Below are 16538 nucleotides of genomic sequence, written 5' to 3'. Positions count from 1 at the left end.
AGTCAATGGTTTAATTGTAAATCACAAAACACAGTTAGTGAAGAAAGCCTTATATCTCCCAGAAGTCCCTCCCACATTCAGAAAGTAATCCTAGCATCAAATTCTGTACCTGTCAACAGTGGTGTCCCCCAAGGCAGTGTTCTAGGACCAACTCTTTTCGTACTCTACATAAATGACCTCTGTGGTCATATAAAAAGCAACTGCGTTCTCTTCGCTGATTATGTAAAGCTATTCAACCCCACAGACAATACTGCTACCCTTCAAAAAGACCTTGACTATGTATCAAACAAATTGTAACTTCAAATCTCAACAAATAAATGCTCTGTCCTACATATTGGCAAAAAAAAATAAAAAATCAGAAAATAAAATACAGGCTGAATAGTCAAGACCTTGTTGATGATCCAAACTCTGTCAAGGATCTTGGAGTACTCATCTCAAATGACTAAGTGCTAGAGCCCACTGTAACTACATAGACAAAAAGGCGTTAAGAGTTGTTAACCTAATCTTACGTAGCTTTTTCTCTGTATCTCTAATACACTAAGAACTAGAGCATACAAAACATTTGCTAGACCAATACTCGAATACAGCTCATCAATCTGGAACCCACATTACGTATCTGATATTAACACAGTTGAGAAAGTCCAGAAATATTTCACAAGAGGAGTTCTCCACTCCTCTACTCGTTGCAGAATACCTTATGCCACCAGACTCGAAAATTCTAGACCTAGAAAACCTAGAACTATGCCGCCTTCGGTCGAATCTAAGTATAGTATATAAAATCATACATTGCAATGTCCTACCTGTCAATGAATACTTCAGCTTCAACCATAACAATACAAGAGCAAACAATAGATACAAACTCAAGGTTAATCACATCAAATTTGATTGCAGGAAATATGACTTCAGCAACAGAGTGGAATACTCTACCTGACACTGTGGTTTTTTTCCCCAAACCCCAAAAACTTTAACCTTAGACTGTCTGCTATTGACCTCACCCCTTTCCTAAGAGGTCTGTAGGGGGCGTGCATAAGCGCACCAATGTGCCTACCATCCCTGTCCTATTATTTCTTTTATATTTTCTTTTATTTTTCTCAAATGTATCCATGTATTCATAACTATGTTTTTACTTATACCTATTATCTTGTAAGCAATTGACAAATAAAAAAAATATTTATAAAATGCTCTTCCAAGACTGACAATTATTTGAAATGGCTGATTTGTTATGATAGCCAGGTATAATGTTGGAGCAAGATATTAATGATCTGGTCAACAGTTATCAGTATGGCAAGGGTGTTGCTCACTATGATCTGGATTTAGAATCTCAAATTCCTAGACAGTGGTAATAAAGGAGTAATTGGAATTATTGCTAAGATTATCTCAGATATGAAAGAAACTGGCACAAATAACTATCATAGTCCAAGCTCTGAGGAGAGTTATTGTAGAAAAGCTCTGCAATAATTACAAAATAATTCCAATATGCTGATTATCACATAGAAGCTTTATTTAATGTTGAAATTAAGGTTGAAATTCTAACATTTGTTTTCCCCCAGCTATGTAGTACAATAGATACTCTTTTGTTTTTTTTAAATATTTTTTATTGAAAATAATTAAAAATAATTGAACATGGTGGATTTCTTTGACATACATTTCAGTCTTAACATTTTACACTAGAAAGGATAAAAAATATAAACATTTATATACATATATACATTTAGGCTTTGTACCATTTTAAATCTTATTCTTATACCTCATTTCTATTTCATCTTAAATTCTAATTTCAATTTTATGAGCTTCCTTTCATGTCCCTCCATATGTAAATTTTGTTCCAAACTTTATAGTATTCTGATTTATCTTGTTCTTTCAATTCTAGTGTCAAACTATTTAATTCAGTGCAATGAAAAACCTTATCTATCATAGCATCGTCACTTGGAAATTTTTTTGTTTTCCAAGTTTGGGCAAATAGTATTCTTGCTGCAGTGATTATGTGTATAATTAAGTAGGTATCTGCTTTCTTAAGGTTCTCTTTTATTATTCCTAATAAGAACATCTCTGGTGTATAGCTAATTTTTAGTCCCAACATTTCTTCTATCCATGACCAAATTTTATACCAGAACACCTGTGCCCACCCACATAGTACCCCGTTCTTTCAAGCATTTCCAGCAAATGGATGATTGATTACCATACATTTTTGTTAATCTAGCTGGGGGAAATACCACCTATAAAACATCTTGTACAGATTTTCCTTAAAGAATGTTGCTAATGTAATCTTTTTGTTTCAGTCCCAAATTTGCTGCCATTGGTCTAGGTTTATACTATGTCCAAGGTTTCTAGCCCAGGTTAGCATCAATTCTTTAACTTGTTCTTCATACATTTTATGGTCAAGTAGACGTTTATAAAGTTTCTTTATTTGTTTTGTCTCTGGTCCTGTTAAGATTTTATCTAATGCTGTATCTTGACAGTTAATTCCCATTCTTTTTGTCTTTTTTGTAAATAGATACTCTTTTCTGAGGTAAAAGACAATTTCCACTTCTCTTGTTTTATTGGAGTATACCTTGGAAAGCATTATGTGACCAAACTGATATATCTGAATTTATAAATTAATAGCCAATGAACTTGAGGCATAAAATTACTTTCATTACTGGGTTATTTTTGTCTCTCTAGTGACTTTTAAGTCATGTTTTCATGATGCAATGATTTGCTTTTAATTTTCTAGTTATGTGTCTTCATATTGTTGAATTTTCAAAATTTTAGTCTTACAATATTAGATCCAATATTTAATATTTCAGGAATGCAAATTGGGGGCATTAAAATGTACATGCTTCCATCTTAGTCCTCTTCAAATGTAAAGACAACATAGCATTTGATGTTACAAATACTGTTTTGATTTTCTAGCTTCAGCAACCAATTATTCACATTACTGTATGTATACAGCTGTTTGCTGGGTAATGTGGTGCAAACTTTATAAATGACAAGTATGAGATCAGGCTAATGCTGTATTATATATACTCATTGGCAATTTGGAACAAATAACAGAGAATGTAATGTAGCCTTGGTAACAAAATAACTATATACGTTTACCTTACCTGAGATAACACAGCAAGTTGATGGTGACATTTTATTGCATTCCTATTGGCCTCCATGAAATATCTCTGAGTACGCTTTCTTTCACGTTCCAATTTCTTCTCCAAGACAAGCTGGGAATTTGATAATCCATCTAAATACTTCATCATAACATCTGAAATCATTGAACTGACCTCTACTATATCAGGACGGATCTCTGCATCAGGGGTCAAACACCTGTGGGAAAAAATCTCTTTGTTATTTAGGGTAACTACGAATATTATATGAAACTAGCTCTCGTAAAATCAATGACTGGTACATCTTTTTTACATGAAGAGAGAAATAGACCTTACCAAATATTGCCCTGTTCATAATGTTTTACACAACAAAAGTTTTTTTAAAATCTCAATAGAAATAAACCAAGTTTATGTGACTATCACAGGCATGCTTATATGTTTAATATTAGGTCTCTATTGTTTGGTTGAAATCAAGCTTAAATGAGTGCTAGAAAACTATTTACCAATGTATACTTAGTATATTTTCCTGGAAGTGCAGTCAAATTATGACCATTCATTCAGTGACTGTTCAAAATTGTAGTGGAGTTGAACAAATGTACAATTAGTGGTCAAAGTTCCAACTACTGCAGCATCCCTATGGTCACTGTCTATGGAGATTCTCAGTCATCCAGGATATGATTATCCCAAAGGTGCTTTTTCAAGAGGCAACTGGATTTTCTCTTTTTTTTTTCTTTGAAGATGTTTCACTTCTCATCCAAGAAGCTTCCTCAGCTCTGACTGGATGGTGGGGAATGGAAGCAGATAACTGGTAATTTGCATTCTTTTAACGGGTCCTAAGGTCAACAGGTTTATTTGTGTCATCAGGGTCATCTGTGTGTAACCTTCTTGGAACTGTTGAAAGGACTGTGTTGTAGACTGGAGATAGATGTCGTATCCTCCCCTTTTGTTGAGAGTTGTTCAATTTTGACATAGATGGCCTCTTTAATCCCTCTTTCAAACCTGTGATCCTCTCTATCCAAAATGTGGGTTTTGCTGTCTTCAAAAGAGTAGCCTGTGTCTCTTAAATGCAGATGAACTGTGAATCTAGTCCTGATGTGTTTGTTCTCCGATGTTGTGCCATGCATTTATGAAGTGGTTGTTTCATTTCCTGAACGTACAGATCTGAACATGGCTCACTGCATTGTACTGCATATATCACAATGTTCAGTTTCTGTCTAGGTTTTTTATCCTTGGGGTGGACAAGCTTCTGCCTTAGTGTATTCTTGGGTTTGAAGTGTGCACGTATGTTATGTTGGCTGAAGTTCCTCCTAAGCTTTTCCGATATGCCTGCAATGTATGAAATGACAATGTTGCTTTGTTTATTGTTCAATCTTTTCTGACAGGCGAATCCAAATCTATATGCCACTGAGCCACCATAAGCAGGTAATCAGCCTGTACTGTCTGATGCTGTCACTTTTACTGGTTCTTTCATTATCACATAAGCTAATTATTTATTGAACTATTCTGAAAAAGTTAGTCAGAGGATCTCAAAAAAATAATAGAATTAGAACAAATTCTCCTTACCAATGTTGATTAGAAATTAGAAAATAAAGCATACTACTATGTTTTACTTTAAATTTGATTTGAGAAGTAGAGATATTCTTCTAATTGGGAACTTGTGACTTCTGGATTGGCCTTGGTAACATGCCTCTATTGCTTATATGATGCATATTGCTTAATTTTATTTGATGTAATTAGTTATATTTTGTTGATGTGATACAAGGTCTAGTCTATTATTTTTATTGTAAAGCAATTACTGATTATTACTGATTCCTTACAGTTATAATAGCTGGGTTTCAATTTAACTACTTTGTGTTATTGCATATTCAAATTCAATTGATAGTCCTTTACAGATAGTTTCTAAGTTGTGACTAGTCAGTTAACAGCCAAAGTTATGAAAGACTCCCCCACACACAAAAAGCTATAGATACATGGCCCTGTTCAAACTTACAGCAGTTGCAGTGCCCCCACAGTCATTCACCTTTATAACCAACCACAGGGATCCTTCAATGACCCTTCGCCTCTGCCCCCATCCCACCCTGATGGGACCCCACAGTTTTTAAATGTAACATGAATAAATATTTTGGTTTGTCACACAGTCAGATGTTACACTGGATTTGGCATTTTTATCTACTTATCGAGTCCTTTCCAAGGAACTGGTAGATGTGGATGTTTAATGTTGCTACAGATATCATCACGGGATGTAAGGTAGTCTATGTAAAGCCTTTTGCAGTTGGCTGATAAATAAATGTTATCATTATAAATAAATATTAAATAAATAATTAAATAAACTATTTTATTATTTAATAAAATAAATAGTCAAATACTGAATGCTGTTCAAATCAAATAAGTTCATTAATAATACGTACTTTTTTATGACAGCTGATATCTTTGTAGTATATATACCTCCAGGTACTGGCTCATAAACAGCTTCTACTATCTGCAAAATAAATAGTTGCTGTCATTTTTAAAGTGATTTTTATATTGTAATTTTCCATTTGGTTTCCATGACAAACTTCACATAATTAGTTTCCTTTTATAACCTATAAAACAGATATGAGTACAGTTTTTACATCTGATTAAATGTAAATAAATTGCTTTGTGAATGTAATACCCATATAAATAACTTGTTCAAAAACAATAAAAAATATCAATAATCATATCATATTTCATCATCATCATCATCATCATCATCATTTTAGCCATTGTCTTTTCACTGCGGGATGAAGGCCTCTTCCGCATGTTTGTAACCAATACCGTCCTGAGCTTTCTTTCGCCAACTGGACCAGCAATTTCATTTAAACAAATGCAGTTATTTAATTTATATCCATATAGTTATATTGCTAACTATAATTAAAATATAAATGTAAAGTAGAAGGTGTTCTAAAAGGTTTTTTGTTTAGAATTCTTCTGAGGACACAGATATAACTTCCAAATGGCCTCAATGACTCTCTAAAAGAATGCAAATGACAGCTGTTTGCAAGGAATATAAATCCTTACATTCCCTACCATCCAGTCAGAGATGAAGAAGCTTCTTGGATGAAAAGGGAACTATCTTCAAAGAAAAAAAAAAGAAAGTCCGTTTGTCTCTCGGAAAAAAGCAGTTTTGGGACAATCATGACCTGGAGGATTGAGAATCTCCATAGATATTTAGCTATGTACTTTGGGATGAACACCCTTTGAATGGTACGGGAGTATGAACAGATTTTGAAAAATTGCAAACTACAGGAACCATTCAGTTTGAGATGCAGACAACACAGACTCATCCCCAACAGCCTCCATTCATGTTCAACAATGAAAGGACACAGGGCAGAAAAGGAGCGTTGGTAGACTTACCTGAGAATGCATCTTCTCAGATGATGTAGACAGGATCCATGCATGGGATGTATTCAGCTCTGTTCGGCTATAGACTGAATAGAAAAACTGAAGACACAGCCCTTCCGGGCCACCGTCTCCAGTTCTGAATGAAGTCAAGGCTTTCTTGTATATACTGCAATAGTCCCATCTTTGTATAACATTCATGATTAATAATAACTTAAATTTTAGTCCAATACCCAACAAGATTGCCAGAACCTAAGAAAATGGGTGGGTCTGGGTCCTGTCTACACCATCTGAGAAGGTGCGTTCTCAGGTAAGTCTATCAACACTCCTTCTCCAGAATGGTTTCAACAGGATCCATGCATGGGACATACCAAAGCAATATCCGATGGGAGGGATTCTAACCCTAATGACTCTGATCTTCTGGCAATACCTTTTGAAGTACTCTCCTTCCAAACACTGCTTCTGCAGAAGCGAAAGAGTCAAGTTTATAATGTCTAGTGAAGGAGTGGACCAAGTTGTCGCCTTACATATTTCTTCCACTGAAGCCTGAGTACTCCAAGCTGCTGTAGTGGCTGCACTACATATTGAGTGAGCTGTGATGCAAGATGGGACAGGTAACTCCTGTGCTTTGTAAATGTTAGCAATGGTTGCTCTAATCCAGCTGCCTATGGAAGAAGACAACACCCTTTGTCCTAAGGATTTCTGATGATAAGAAATAAACATTGCTTCCATCTTTCTAAAGGAAGCTGTCCTTTTTATGTAAATATGGAGAGCTCTCCTAACATGTAAGGTATGCCAAAGTTTCTCTCTAGGGTGAGATGGATTTGGACAAAAAGTTTGTAAAACGAGTTCTTGTGCCCTATGAAAATGGGAATTGACTTTTGGTATAAAAGTAGAATCCAATTGTAAAACAACTCAATTGGTGTAAAAATACAGATATCAAGTCTTATTGACAGAGCTGCAAGCTCAGATATCCTTCTGGCAGATGTAATTGCCACTAGAAAAATTACTTTATACGATAAGTGCTGTAGGCTGAGTTCTTAAAGTCTCAAAAGGTGAAAGCTTGCAGTACCTTGGTAAAGTCCCATGATAGAAATCCATGAATGACCCCTGGTCTTAAATTTGCTGCCCATTTAAGAAAACGCTGAATTAAAGGCTTTTGTGACAATAAATCTGAACTTGTACATGAAGGTACCAATGAGAGTGCTGCAACCTGTCTACGGAGAGTAGCTGGGGCAAGACCCTTGTCCAATCCTTGTTGTAAAAAATCTAAAACCAGGGAGATTGGAGCCTCTCCAGGATCTGAACCCTTATCCTTGAACCAATTACAGAAAACTCTCCAAAAACTCTCCAAGTCTCAAAATCCTAGCTGTCTCTGCACCATATTAAATAATATTTTGTAGGAAGGGAAAACCTCCGCTTCCACTTTTGGGTCCATGAAAAGAGCTTCATTTCCCGCTGTTTGTGAGTAATACAAGGTGTATCTTTGTTCAATTCTAGGTCAGTTGCGCTCTTGGCCTTGGCTAATAATGCTTTAAATAAATGTGGTTTAAACAGGCCTTTGGTATCAGATATCTCTGTTTCTGTCTCCTCTACAGAAAGAGATTCTATTTCCCTTTCCTCTACTGAATACTCAGATTGTTTATCCTCTGAAGTATCAGGAGACTATGTTTTGGTCATAAGTGTTTGTCTAAGGGAGTGGGAATGCCTCCTACGGTGGGAGGGACCTACTCTAGAGTCCGCCTGATTTGGACTGTTAGTCTGAAGTTCTCCTATCATTCCCTGACCAATAAGTTACATTAAAATACTGCTGAACCACCACAGGCATTAACTGCCCTCCTGTTTCAGTGTGTTGCATTTGCCCTTATCTAGTTAAAGGAGGAGCCATTGGTCTTGGATTACTCAAGTAAGAACACCCTGGAAGTTCAGAATCCTGCGTGTTAGAAAACTACTTGGCCCAAATTTTCCATGTGTGATCCCACTTGGGATAGAATAGATTGACTTGTGTGATGCCCCTTAGGAGTACTTAATTGCAGGGATTTCATTTGTTCTTTTGAATTATCCTCTACTTACTTAACCAACGCATTATGTAGTCTATGCTCGGCCTGACCATCAGCTTTGGTTTTCCTAGTAGCTCTGGTCTTGGCCCTGATTTTGTCAGCTGCCTCCTGAACTGATCCTCTGGTCTTACAGGTTCTTTTACCCCTACCTTTTTGTTGATTGGAAGCAATCAGATGTGAAGACATTGTGTTGGAAGATTCCTCTATAATGTCTATAACTGACTGTAACATTACTCTGACTATATCAAATAAAAATAGAAACAAGAATTGTAATGTGTCTTATTAAATTCTTTAAGAAAATCTTTTTTCTAAGACTTTGACCCTCAGGACAGAGTTTCACCAATTTCAAGATAATTAAATAGCTCAATAACCAGAATCTTTTAAGGTTAACTGTCTATAAGCAGTATAGCTCTAGTTGTGAGGCACACAGCACACAAGGGTAGAAAAACTGAGGAAAAATACCTCTTGTTTTTTTTTCTGAGGCTTTGCCCCTCAGGACAGAATTCCGCCAATTTGAAGACAATTAAATAGTCCAATAACCAGAATCTTTCAAGGTTAACTGTCTATGAGAGGTATAGATCGTGTCATGAGGCACACTAGAGCTGGCTAGAAAATGGCTGCTTCTACAAAATGGTGCTCCCACCAATTTAAACCGTCACCGAGTTGATTTTACCTATGCTGGAACCTCTTTGTGGCTAACACAGCAACTCTGCTTAGACTGCACTCCCTTATTTGGGCAGGCTGTCTGACAGGCTTTTTGTTCCGGGAGCCTTCCAATTTCGGTCTGAGTGGTCTCTCTGTCAGCTGTTTGTAGCGAACAAACCACTCAGCGTTAAAGTCAAATAAAGGTGCCTTCTGTGCTCGGACTGCTTAGCGCTCCCTTATACGGGCAGGCTGCTCAGCTGGCAAAAGGTGCCTCTTCAATGCCCTCAAAACCCTATTCCTGGTTTTTGGGAGCGATCTCTGCAAACTCCAGACTGTTGAAATCTATTTGCTTGAAAAAGCCGATGGAATAGAGGCTTGTGATTGCAATAAGCATTGAGGCTTTTGAAAAGCCTAAGGTGCTATTAGTTCCTTAAGGACTGTTGTAAGGGGTGTGTCTTCAGTTTTTCTATTCAGTCTATAGCCGAACAGAGCTGAATATGTCCCATGCATGGATCCTGTCGAAACCATTCTGGAGAACATCCTGCAGAAAACAACTCCACAACACAGTCCTTTCAGCAGTTCTAAGAAGGTTCCACACCCATTTGAACTACTCAGGTGACCCTGAGGACACAGACAAACCTCCAAGTGGCTTTAATATCTCTCTTAAAAAATGCAAATGACCAGCTGACTGAAAGAAATATAAATCCTTCCATTCTCCAGCATCCAATAAGAGCTGAAGAAGCTTCTTGGATGAGAAGTTAAATGTCTTCGAAGAAAAACAAATAACTCCAGTTGCCTCTTGAAAAACTACATTTGGAACATAGGGGACTGAACGCAAATAGGTTAATTATGCCCTGCAGAACCTTAACTTATTTATTTCCAAAGCATGTTAATGTCACATTTTGCTGTTGAAATGTGAAATCTGGAAAGCTCCAAGAGTCAAGATCTACGAAAATGTGTCTGGGCATTGCCTGAAGCTTATAAGTTGCCAGTCCTATTTTAATTGATATTGAGTAATATCTGCGTAACAGAAAGTGATAAAAATAATATCATGTGAACCACAATGCGTACCTAAAAGTAAGGAAGTATCCATAAAAGAGAATATTTATAGCTCAGGATGAACTGTGGGGCCCTTGGTGCTCCCTGAGCTTGGCAGTTTTCTTGCAGAAGTTTCATTACCAAATTAGGCTGATGATGTTGCTTAGTTTAGTAATAAGATGTCTCCAAGACAACACCAAGCCAGTAGTGGGATTCAATTTTTTTTACTGCCAGTTCTGTGGGCATGGCTTATTTGGTGAGCGAGGCTTGGTGGTCATGTGACTGGGTGGATGTGGCTTAGTAGTCATGTGACTAGGTGGGCATGCTGTGTGGGCGTGTGATTGGGTGGGAGTGGCCAACTTGACCTCACTCATGTCAAGGGGTGCCTTGCCTGGCCGCTCCTCATCTCAAAGAGATACTATTTCCCTCTATTTATTTATTACTACTGAACATCCAAAATACACTATTTAATCCTATGTATATATGCCATATGGGTACATACATATTACATAGTATAGTATATGTATAGACACACAAAGCTACATTATCTACTATATATACTGTATGTGTATGTACACACACACACAACTCTTCTAAAACTATACACCTTCAACCTCACTGTGTTTGGAAAAACACACCCATAGTCCACTTTCTGCCACACATTTAAATATAACTTCTGTACATTAGAACATTGCACACACCTTCAGATTTACTTCCCTAGCATGCACATGACCGTTACACCCAGGAGTCGTCATGGGTTGAGTAACATGTGGTGAAATTCACTTAAGAACACTCTTGCTTAGCAACCAAAATTTTGGGCTCAATTGTTGTCATAAGTGAAGGACTATCTCTGCCTTCCTCTGCATGGCAGCCTTGTTCTAGTAAACTCCTCTGCCAATTTTCCTCTCTGTTAGAGGCACCAAAATAATCCAGATTCCAGATGATATAAGGCAGTGGTGCCTTATATACCTTTTTCGGCTCCTGTGCCGATAATTGTGCATGCACTCGCTTGCACGCACTTGCATGCCAGTACCCAGAAGGCAATGAGTGCTGGGGGCCCCCACGCCCCCTGTGCATGCGTGCGCAATTCCCCTCTCACGCGCCATGCATCTGTGCATGCACATGCAATTTCTCCCTTGCACGCCGCACATCTCTGCACATGCACATGTGATTCCCCCTTGCACCCCGCACGTCTGCGCATGTGTGCACAATTTCCCTCCTCACGCACGCTCGCATGCCAGCCAGAAGGCAATGAGTGCTGGTGCTCCCCATGTCCCCTGCGCATGTGATGTCTTTGAGCATATGCGTGCAATTCCCCCTTGTGTGCCATGAATTTGCGCATGTGCGTGTGATTTCCCCCTCGTGTGCAGCACGTCTGTGCATGCGTGCGATCCCCTCGTGCGCAGCGCGTCCCTACGCATGCACTCACATCTCCTACACACCACCCCTCAGCCCCCTGCACATGCACGCCAGATACCTGACAGCTGTCGGGCGGTGGCATGCATGCACATGTGCAGTGGGGCTCTTCCGGGCGACTCTACCACTTCTGGCACACGTGGCATAGGTTTGCCAACATGATTATAAGGTCTCCTGCTGAAGCAGGGGGTTGGACTAGATGGCCTCCAAGGTTCCTTCTAACTCTGCTATTCTATGATTCTGGAAGGATCTCCTGCTGGAGCAGGGGGTTGGACTAGAACAGGGCTCTTCAAACTTGACAGCTTTAAGACTTGTGGACTTCAATTCTCAGATCCCAGTGGATCGGATAGCAGCAGCCTGCAAAGCAATAACCCTTTACTTGCTGACCCTCAATACTACTTCATTACTTCAATACTTAAACACTGATTACGTCATTACCTCAAAACTTATAACTTTTCTACCTCATGACCTATATCAATGATTAGATAATGATGTCTCTAAAACAATTTCTATAAAATAATTAATTTATCAATTAATTGAGTTATTGTTTGATTGATTAGGTGTGATTAGAGTGTTTAGTGCAAATAGTATGATTACTGATCAGTGTAAAAGATCAGCGATTTGTGTAATTTAACTGATTAGTAAAATTAGTGATTTAGTGAATTTAATTGACCAGTGTGATTAGTATTAGTGTAATTAATTGATTAGGCTGATTGTGATTAGTGATTAGTGTATTTAATTGATTAAACTGATTGTTGCTTAGTTAAATTATTTGACTAACGTGATTAGTGTATTTGATTAATTGGCGTGATATTGGCTATATTGATTACCCAAATATCTTGTTTGATTAAGCAATTTAATCAACATACCATCTCAACAAACCTATCATGCCAATAAAAAAACCCAATGCCAAACCACAACCCAAAGAGAAAGAAATCCCCACCAAAGAACCACAAGACTCCTGCACGTGCCTTATATGTAAAGAAACTCTAAAGGATAAAATTCCACCAAATGTTCCCTATGTGACAACTACGCTCACCATGGCTGCTTGGGATTACCCAAGCAAATGACTCAATTCCTAGAAACATCCAATCATACATTTCCATATTTCTGCCCACCATGCAAACCCAAACTGAAAGAGTTGATACCATAGAAACACGAATAACATCCCTTGAAACCATAGTAGCATCCCTGGACATTATAAAAGCAAAATTAACTAACCTTGAAAAAAACATAAAAAAAACCCGAACATCCAATAGGTACAAACCACATCTCTACCCAACAACCGCAACCCAATCCACAAAAAAACACAAATGATATCCCAATCCTCATCAAAGAAGTTGTCAAGTGCAAACGGAAGCGTCCAAACGTCATTTGACTTGGTCTAGAAGACAACAATGACAATGATGACATCACAAATGTCCTCAACATCATCAGTGACTAACAAGCATCAACCATCTCCCCTGATGAAATGCTTGACATTTCCCGCATCAGCCCAGAGTTCAAAAACAGTGACGGCTCGGTGGCCCCACACTTCTGCAGGGTCATTTGCAAAAATGAATCAAGCAAATGAAAATTCATTTACACTATAAACTTACTTGCCAAGAGCAACACTAACCATAAGAACCTCCGTTCTCGCCAGACCTAACCTTACAGCAATGTGTATGATCCCATGAACTATGCTCTGAGTTCAAAAGACTCCATGAACAAGGAAATACTAACCTATACATTGACTACCGCACAGAATGTATCAAAAGCAAGACCTTCAACTTATATCCCAATAACCATTATCCCAACATCGAACATTAGGCATGCATGCCCCTTACTTCCTCCAGACCCACTACTATATATCTAAAATGCAAACTACTCAACACAAGAATCCTCGCAAACAAAATGCATGAATTCCTTATCTTATTAGGCACGACCACATTCAACATTATATTTGTCTGTGAGGCGTGGTTAAATGCAACTTTTCCAGACTCCATTACCACAGTCAGAGAATATCACATTTATTGGTCAGATCGCGAATTCCGTAGAGGAGGTGGAGTTGCTATCTTCTACAAAAAATCCCTAAATCTAAAAAAGATTCAAATTACACAGGAACTTGCTCTTCCAGAGACCATTGTCTGTGAACTGTCCTCAAATACCACAATCTGCTTCTTACTATGCTAAAGAGCCCCTGATTATGACATACCGTATATACTCGAGTATAAGCCGAGTTTTTCAGCCCATTTTTTGTGCTGAAAAATCCCCTCGGCTTATACTCGAGTCAGATTCCCTCTGAAAAAAAAATGGTGTGGAGTTGCTGCCGCCGGAGCAGCCCCAGTCCCGCCGCCTCGGGAAGGGAAAGGCAAAGCGCTTTTGCCTTTCCCTTCCCGGCTGGGGCTGTTGGGAGTAGCTGCCGCCAGAGCGGCCTCAGTCCCGCCGCCTCGGGAAGGGAAAGGCAAAGCGCTTTTTGCCTTTCCCTTCCCGGCTGGGGCTGTTGGGAGTCGCTGCCGCCGGAGCGGCTCCAGTCCCGCCGCCTTGGGAAGGGAAAGGCAAAAAGCGCTATATATATAGGAAGCCTGCACTCACAAACAAAGAAATCTCCACACCACTAGCCAGGCAAACACCTGGGCACAAACAGATCCCCCCTGATACCTCCAGCTCAAACACACCCCAACCAGGCACTCAGATGAAACCTAGCTTCTTAACAAATGATAGCTGTCCATTTACTCGGAGCCAAGCTGCACTAAAGGCCTCCAATAAAGGAACACAATGTTGCCAGCCAATCAAGACACAAAAAGAGCCACAAAACAGACAGAAGATATTAGAAACACCAATCAAGCAGAACACATCAAACTCCAAGACCAATAAACACAGACCAAGACTCCCAACCAATCAGGATGAAGAAAAAACCATTCTGGCACAGCAATAGGCTAGCCCCAAATTTAAAACTGAAACCACTGTAAAAGTCTGACTCACAGACGAACACAATACAGAAGCCTGATGATGGCAGATGAGATTCTGCCGAAACGTTGCTACAACTTTAAAAGCACCACTACTATGACGTGGGAAAATACCCGAACAAAGCTGAAGGCTATATATATATATATATATATATATAGATAGATAGATAGATAGATAGATAGATAGATAGATAGATAGATAGATAGATAGAGATATAGATATAGATATAGATATAGATATAGATAGATAGATAGATAGATAGATAGATAGATAGATATAGATATAGATATAGATATAGATATAGATATAGATATAGATATAGATAGATATATAGATATAGATATATAGATAGATCTTTGGTTATTCGGGTTTTCTCCCGCGTAAGATTGGAAGTATCTAGGCAACGTTTCGATGAAGTCTCATTCATCATCGTCAGGCTTCTGTCTTCAGCTCTGTGCTTCTCAGAGTGATGTGAGCTTGCAGCTGCTTCTTCCTTTTAACTGCTAGTGGGGGTGTGACTTGATTGGATCACTCTGAGAAGCACAGAGCTGAAGACAGAAGCCTGAAGATGATGAATGAGACTTCATCGAAACGTTGCCTAGATACTTCCAATCTTACGCGGGAGAAAACCCGAATAACCAAAGATCCACATACAAATACCCGCGAGAACCTCAGAAAACAAATATTGCACCTCTACGGGAGGAAACCCACCATCTGACCAGGACTTATGAAAAACTTGAAGTCCAAAGAGCTTCCATTTTATGTGACCTCGCATTCCTATGCAACTGCCGAGATCAAAATTTAATTCCCACAAGCTTCCAATTGAAATTCCACACCAACACAGCAGCCACCAAACGCATCCTAAAAAGAACAGAATTGGCCCTAATTAGAAATGAACTTCACACAAAAAGATTTCTCCTAGACCAAATCAACAAAGATCTCCTCACACTTCACCTCAGACTCAGCAACAAGATTCACCCCTTACTTTGGGACAAATCCAAACAACTCGCTGTCTGGAGAGCCAAACACAGACCACCCTCAAGACAGACACACACACCAACAAACTCAGAAAACTACAACAACGCCAGAAACCAACTCCTCCCCCCCTCACAGCCACACATGAAACAAACAGTGCACAACATCTCAGACAAGATCCTCACCGAAGCCGAAACCAAGGTCCTTTCAAAAGGATTCAACTTTGCTGTCGCCTCCCAAACATATCCCCACAGAAACCATCATATGCGGAGTTGAAACCAGCCTGACCAAAACCAACCCTGATGATGCTAATAGAATCAGACTCGAAATCACCAACATCCTCTGCACTAGCAAACCACCCAAAAGCAACTTATCCAAAGAAGAACAAACTGCACTACGTAACCTGAAAGAAGACACCAGCATAATAATCCTACCAGCAGACAAGGGCAACGCAACAGTGGTTATGAACACATCTGACTACCAAACCAAGTTAACCAACCTACTCCAAGACCCCACATACAAACCCCTAAAGACAGACCCCACCACCTACCTAGAAAAAAAATACCAGATCCAAAATAAAAGCCTCCCCCATCAGTGAAGAAATCCAGCAAAGAATCATACCCAGAGAGAAATCATCCAGATGCTCTAAGCTTTATGGTCTCCCCAAGATATACAAAGAAGGAACCCCACTTAGACCAATAGTCAGCTCCATAGGCTCACCTCTACAAAACCTAGCTAAATTTCTCACCAAACAACTACAGCCCTATGCAGAATCCATCAACTCACACGTAAGAAACTCATTCCAGTTCATCGAGATCATAAAGAAACAAAACTTACAACCCAGCGACCTACTAGTGAGCTTCGATGTCATATCCCTCTTCACCCAAGTGCCAATAAAAGAAGCCTTGACAGCCATCCAAAACAAATACAACCCCCCAGCACATCCTAGATCTGACCAACCACTGTCTATCCAATACATACTTCACCTACAACGGACAAAAATACAAACAAATAGAAG

The 16538-nt window shown here is 39.0% G+C and overlaps 1 protein-coding gene across 3 annotated transcripts in view; it reads right to left on the bottom strand.

Annotated features, from left to right (window-relative positions):
• NEK10 (NIMA related kinase 10) overlaps positions 1 to 16538 on the bottom strand; it is a 238999-nt gene that overhangs the window by 84162 nt on the left and 138299 nt on the right. For all 3 annotated transcript variants that reach the window (XM_087946352.1, XM_087946353.1, XM_087946354.1), the window contains exons 25-26: positions 5486 to 5556; positions 3084 to 3297 (exon numbers count right to left, since the gene is read on the bottom strand). In XM_087946352.1, coding sequence (XP_087802478.1) covers positions 3084 to 3297; positions 5486 to 5556 — 285 coding nt within the window. The remainder of the gene's footprint in view (positions 1 to 3083; positions 3298 to 5485; positions 5557 to 16538) is intronic.

Source organism: Notechis scutatus, chromosome Z (assembly GCF_049901735.1).
Source record: "Notechis scutatus isolate UNSWTSFEM ecotype Mainland chromosome Z, rNotScu1.2, whole genome shotgun sequence".
Lineage (NCBI taxonomy): Eukaryota > Metazoa > Chordata > Lepidosauria > Squamata > Elapidae > Notechis > Notechis scutatus.
The sequence above is the reverse complement of the archived record's forward strand: the minus strand, read 5'-3'. Positions and strand labels throughout refer to the sequence as shown.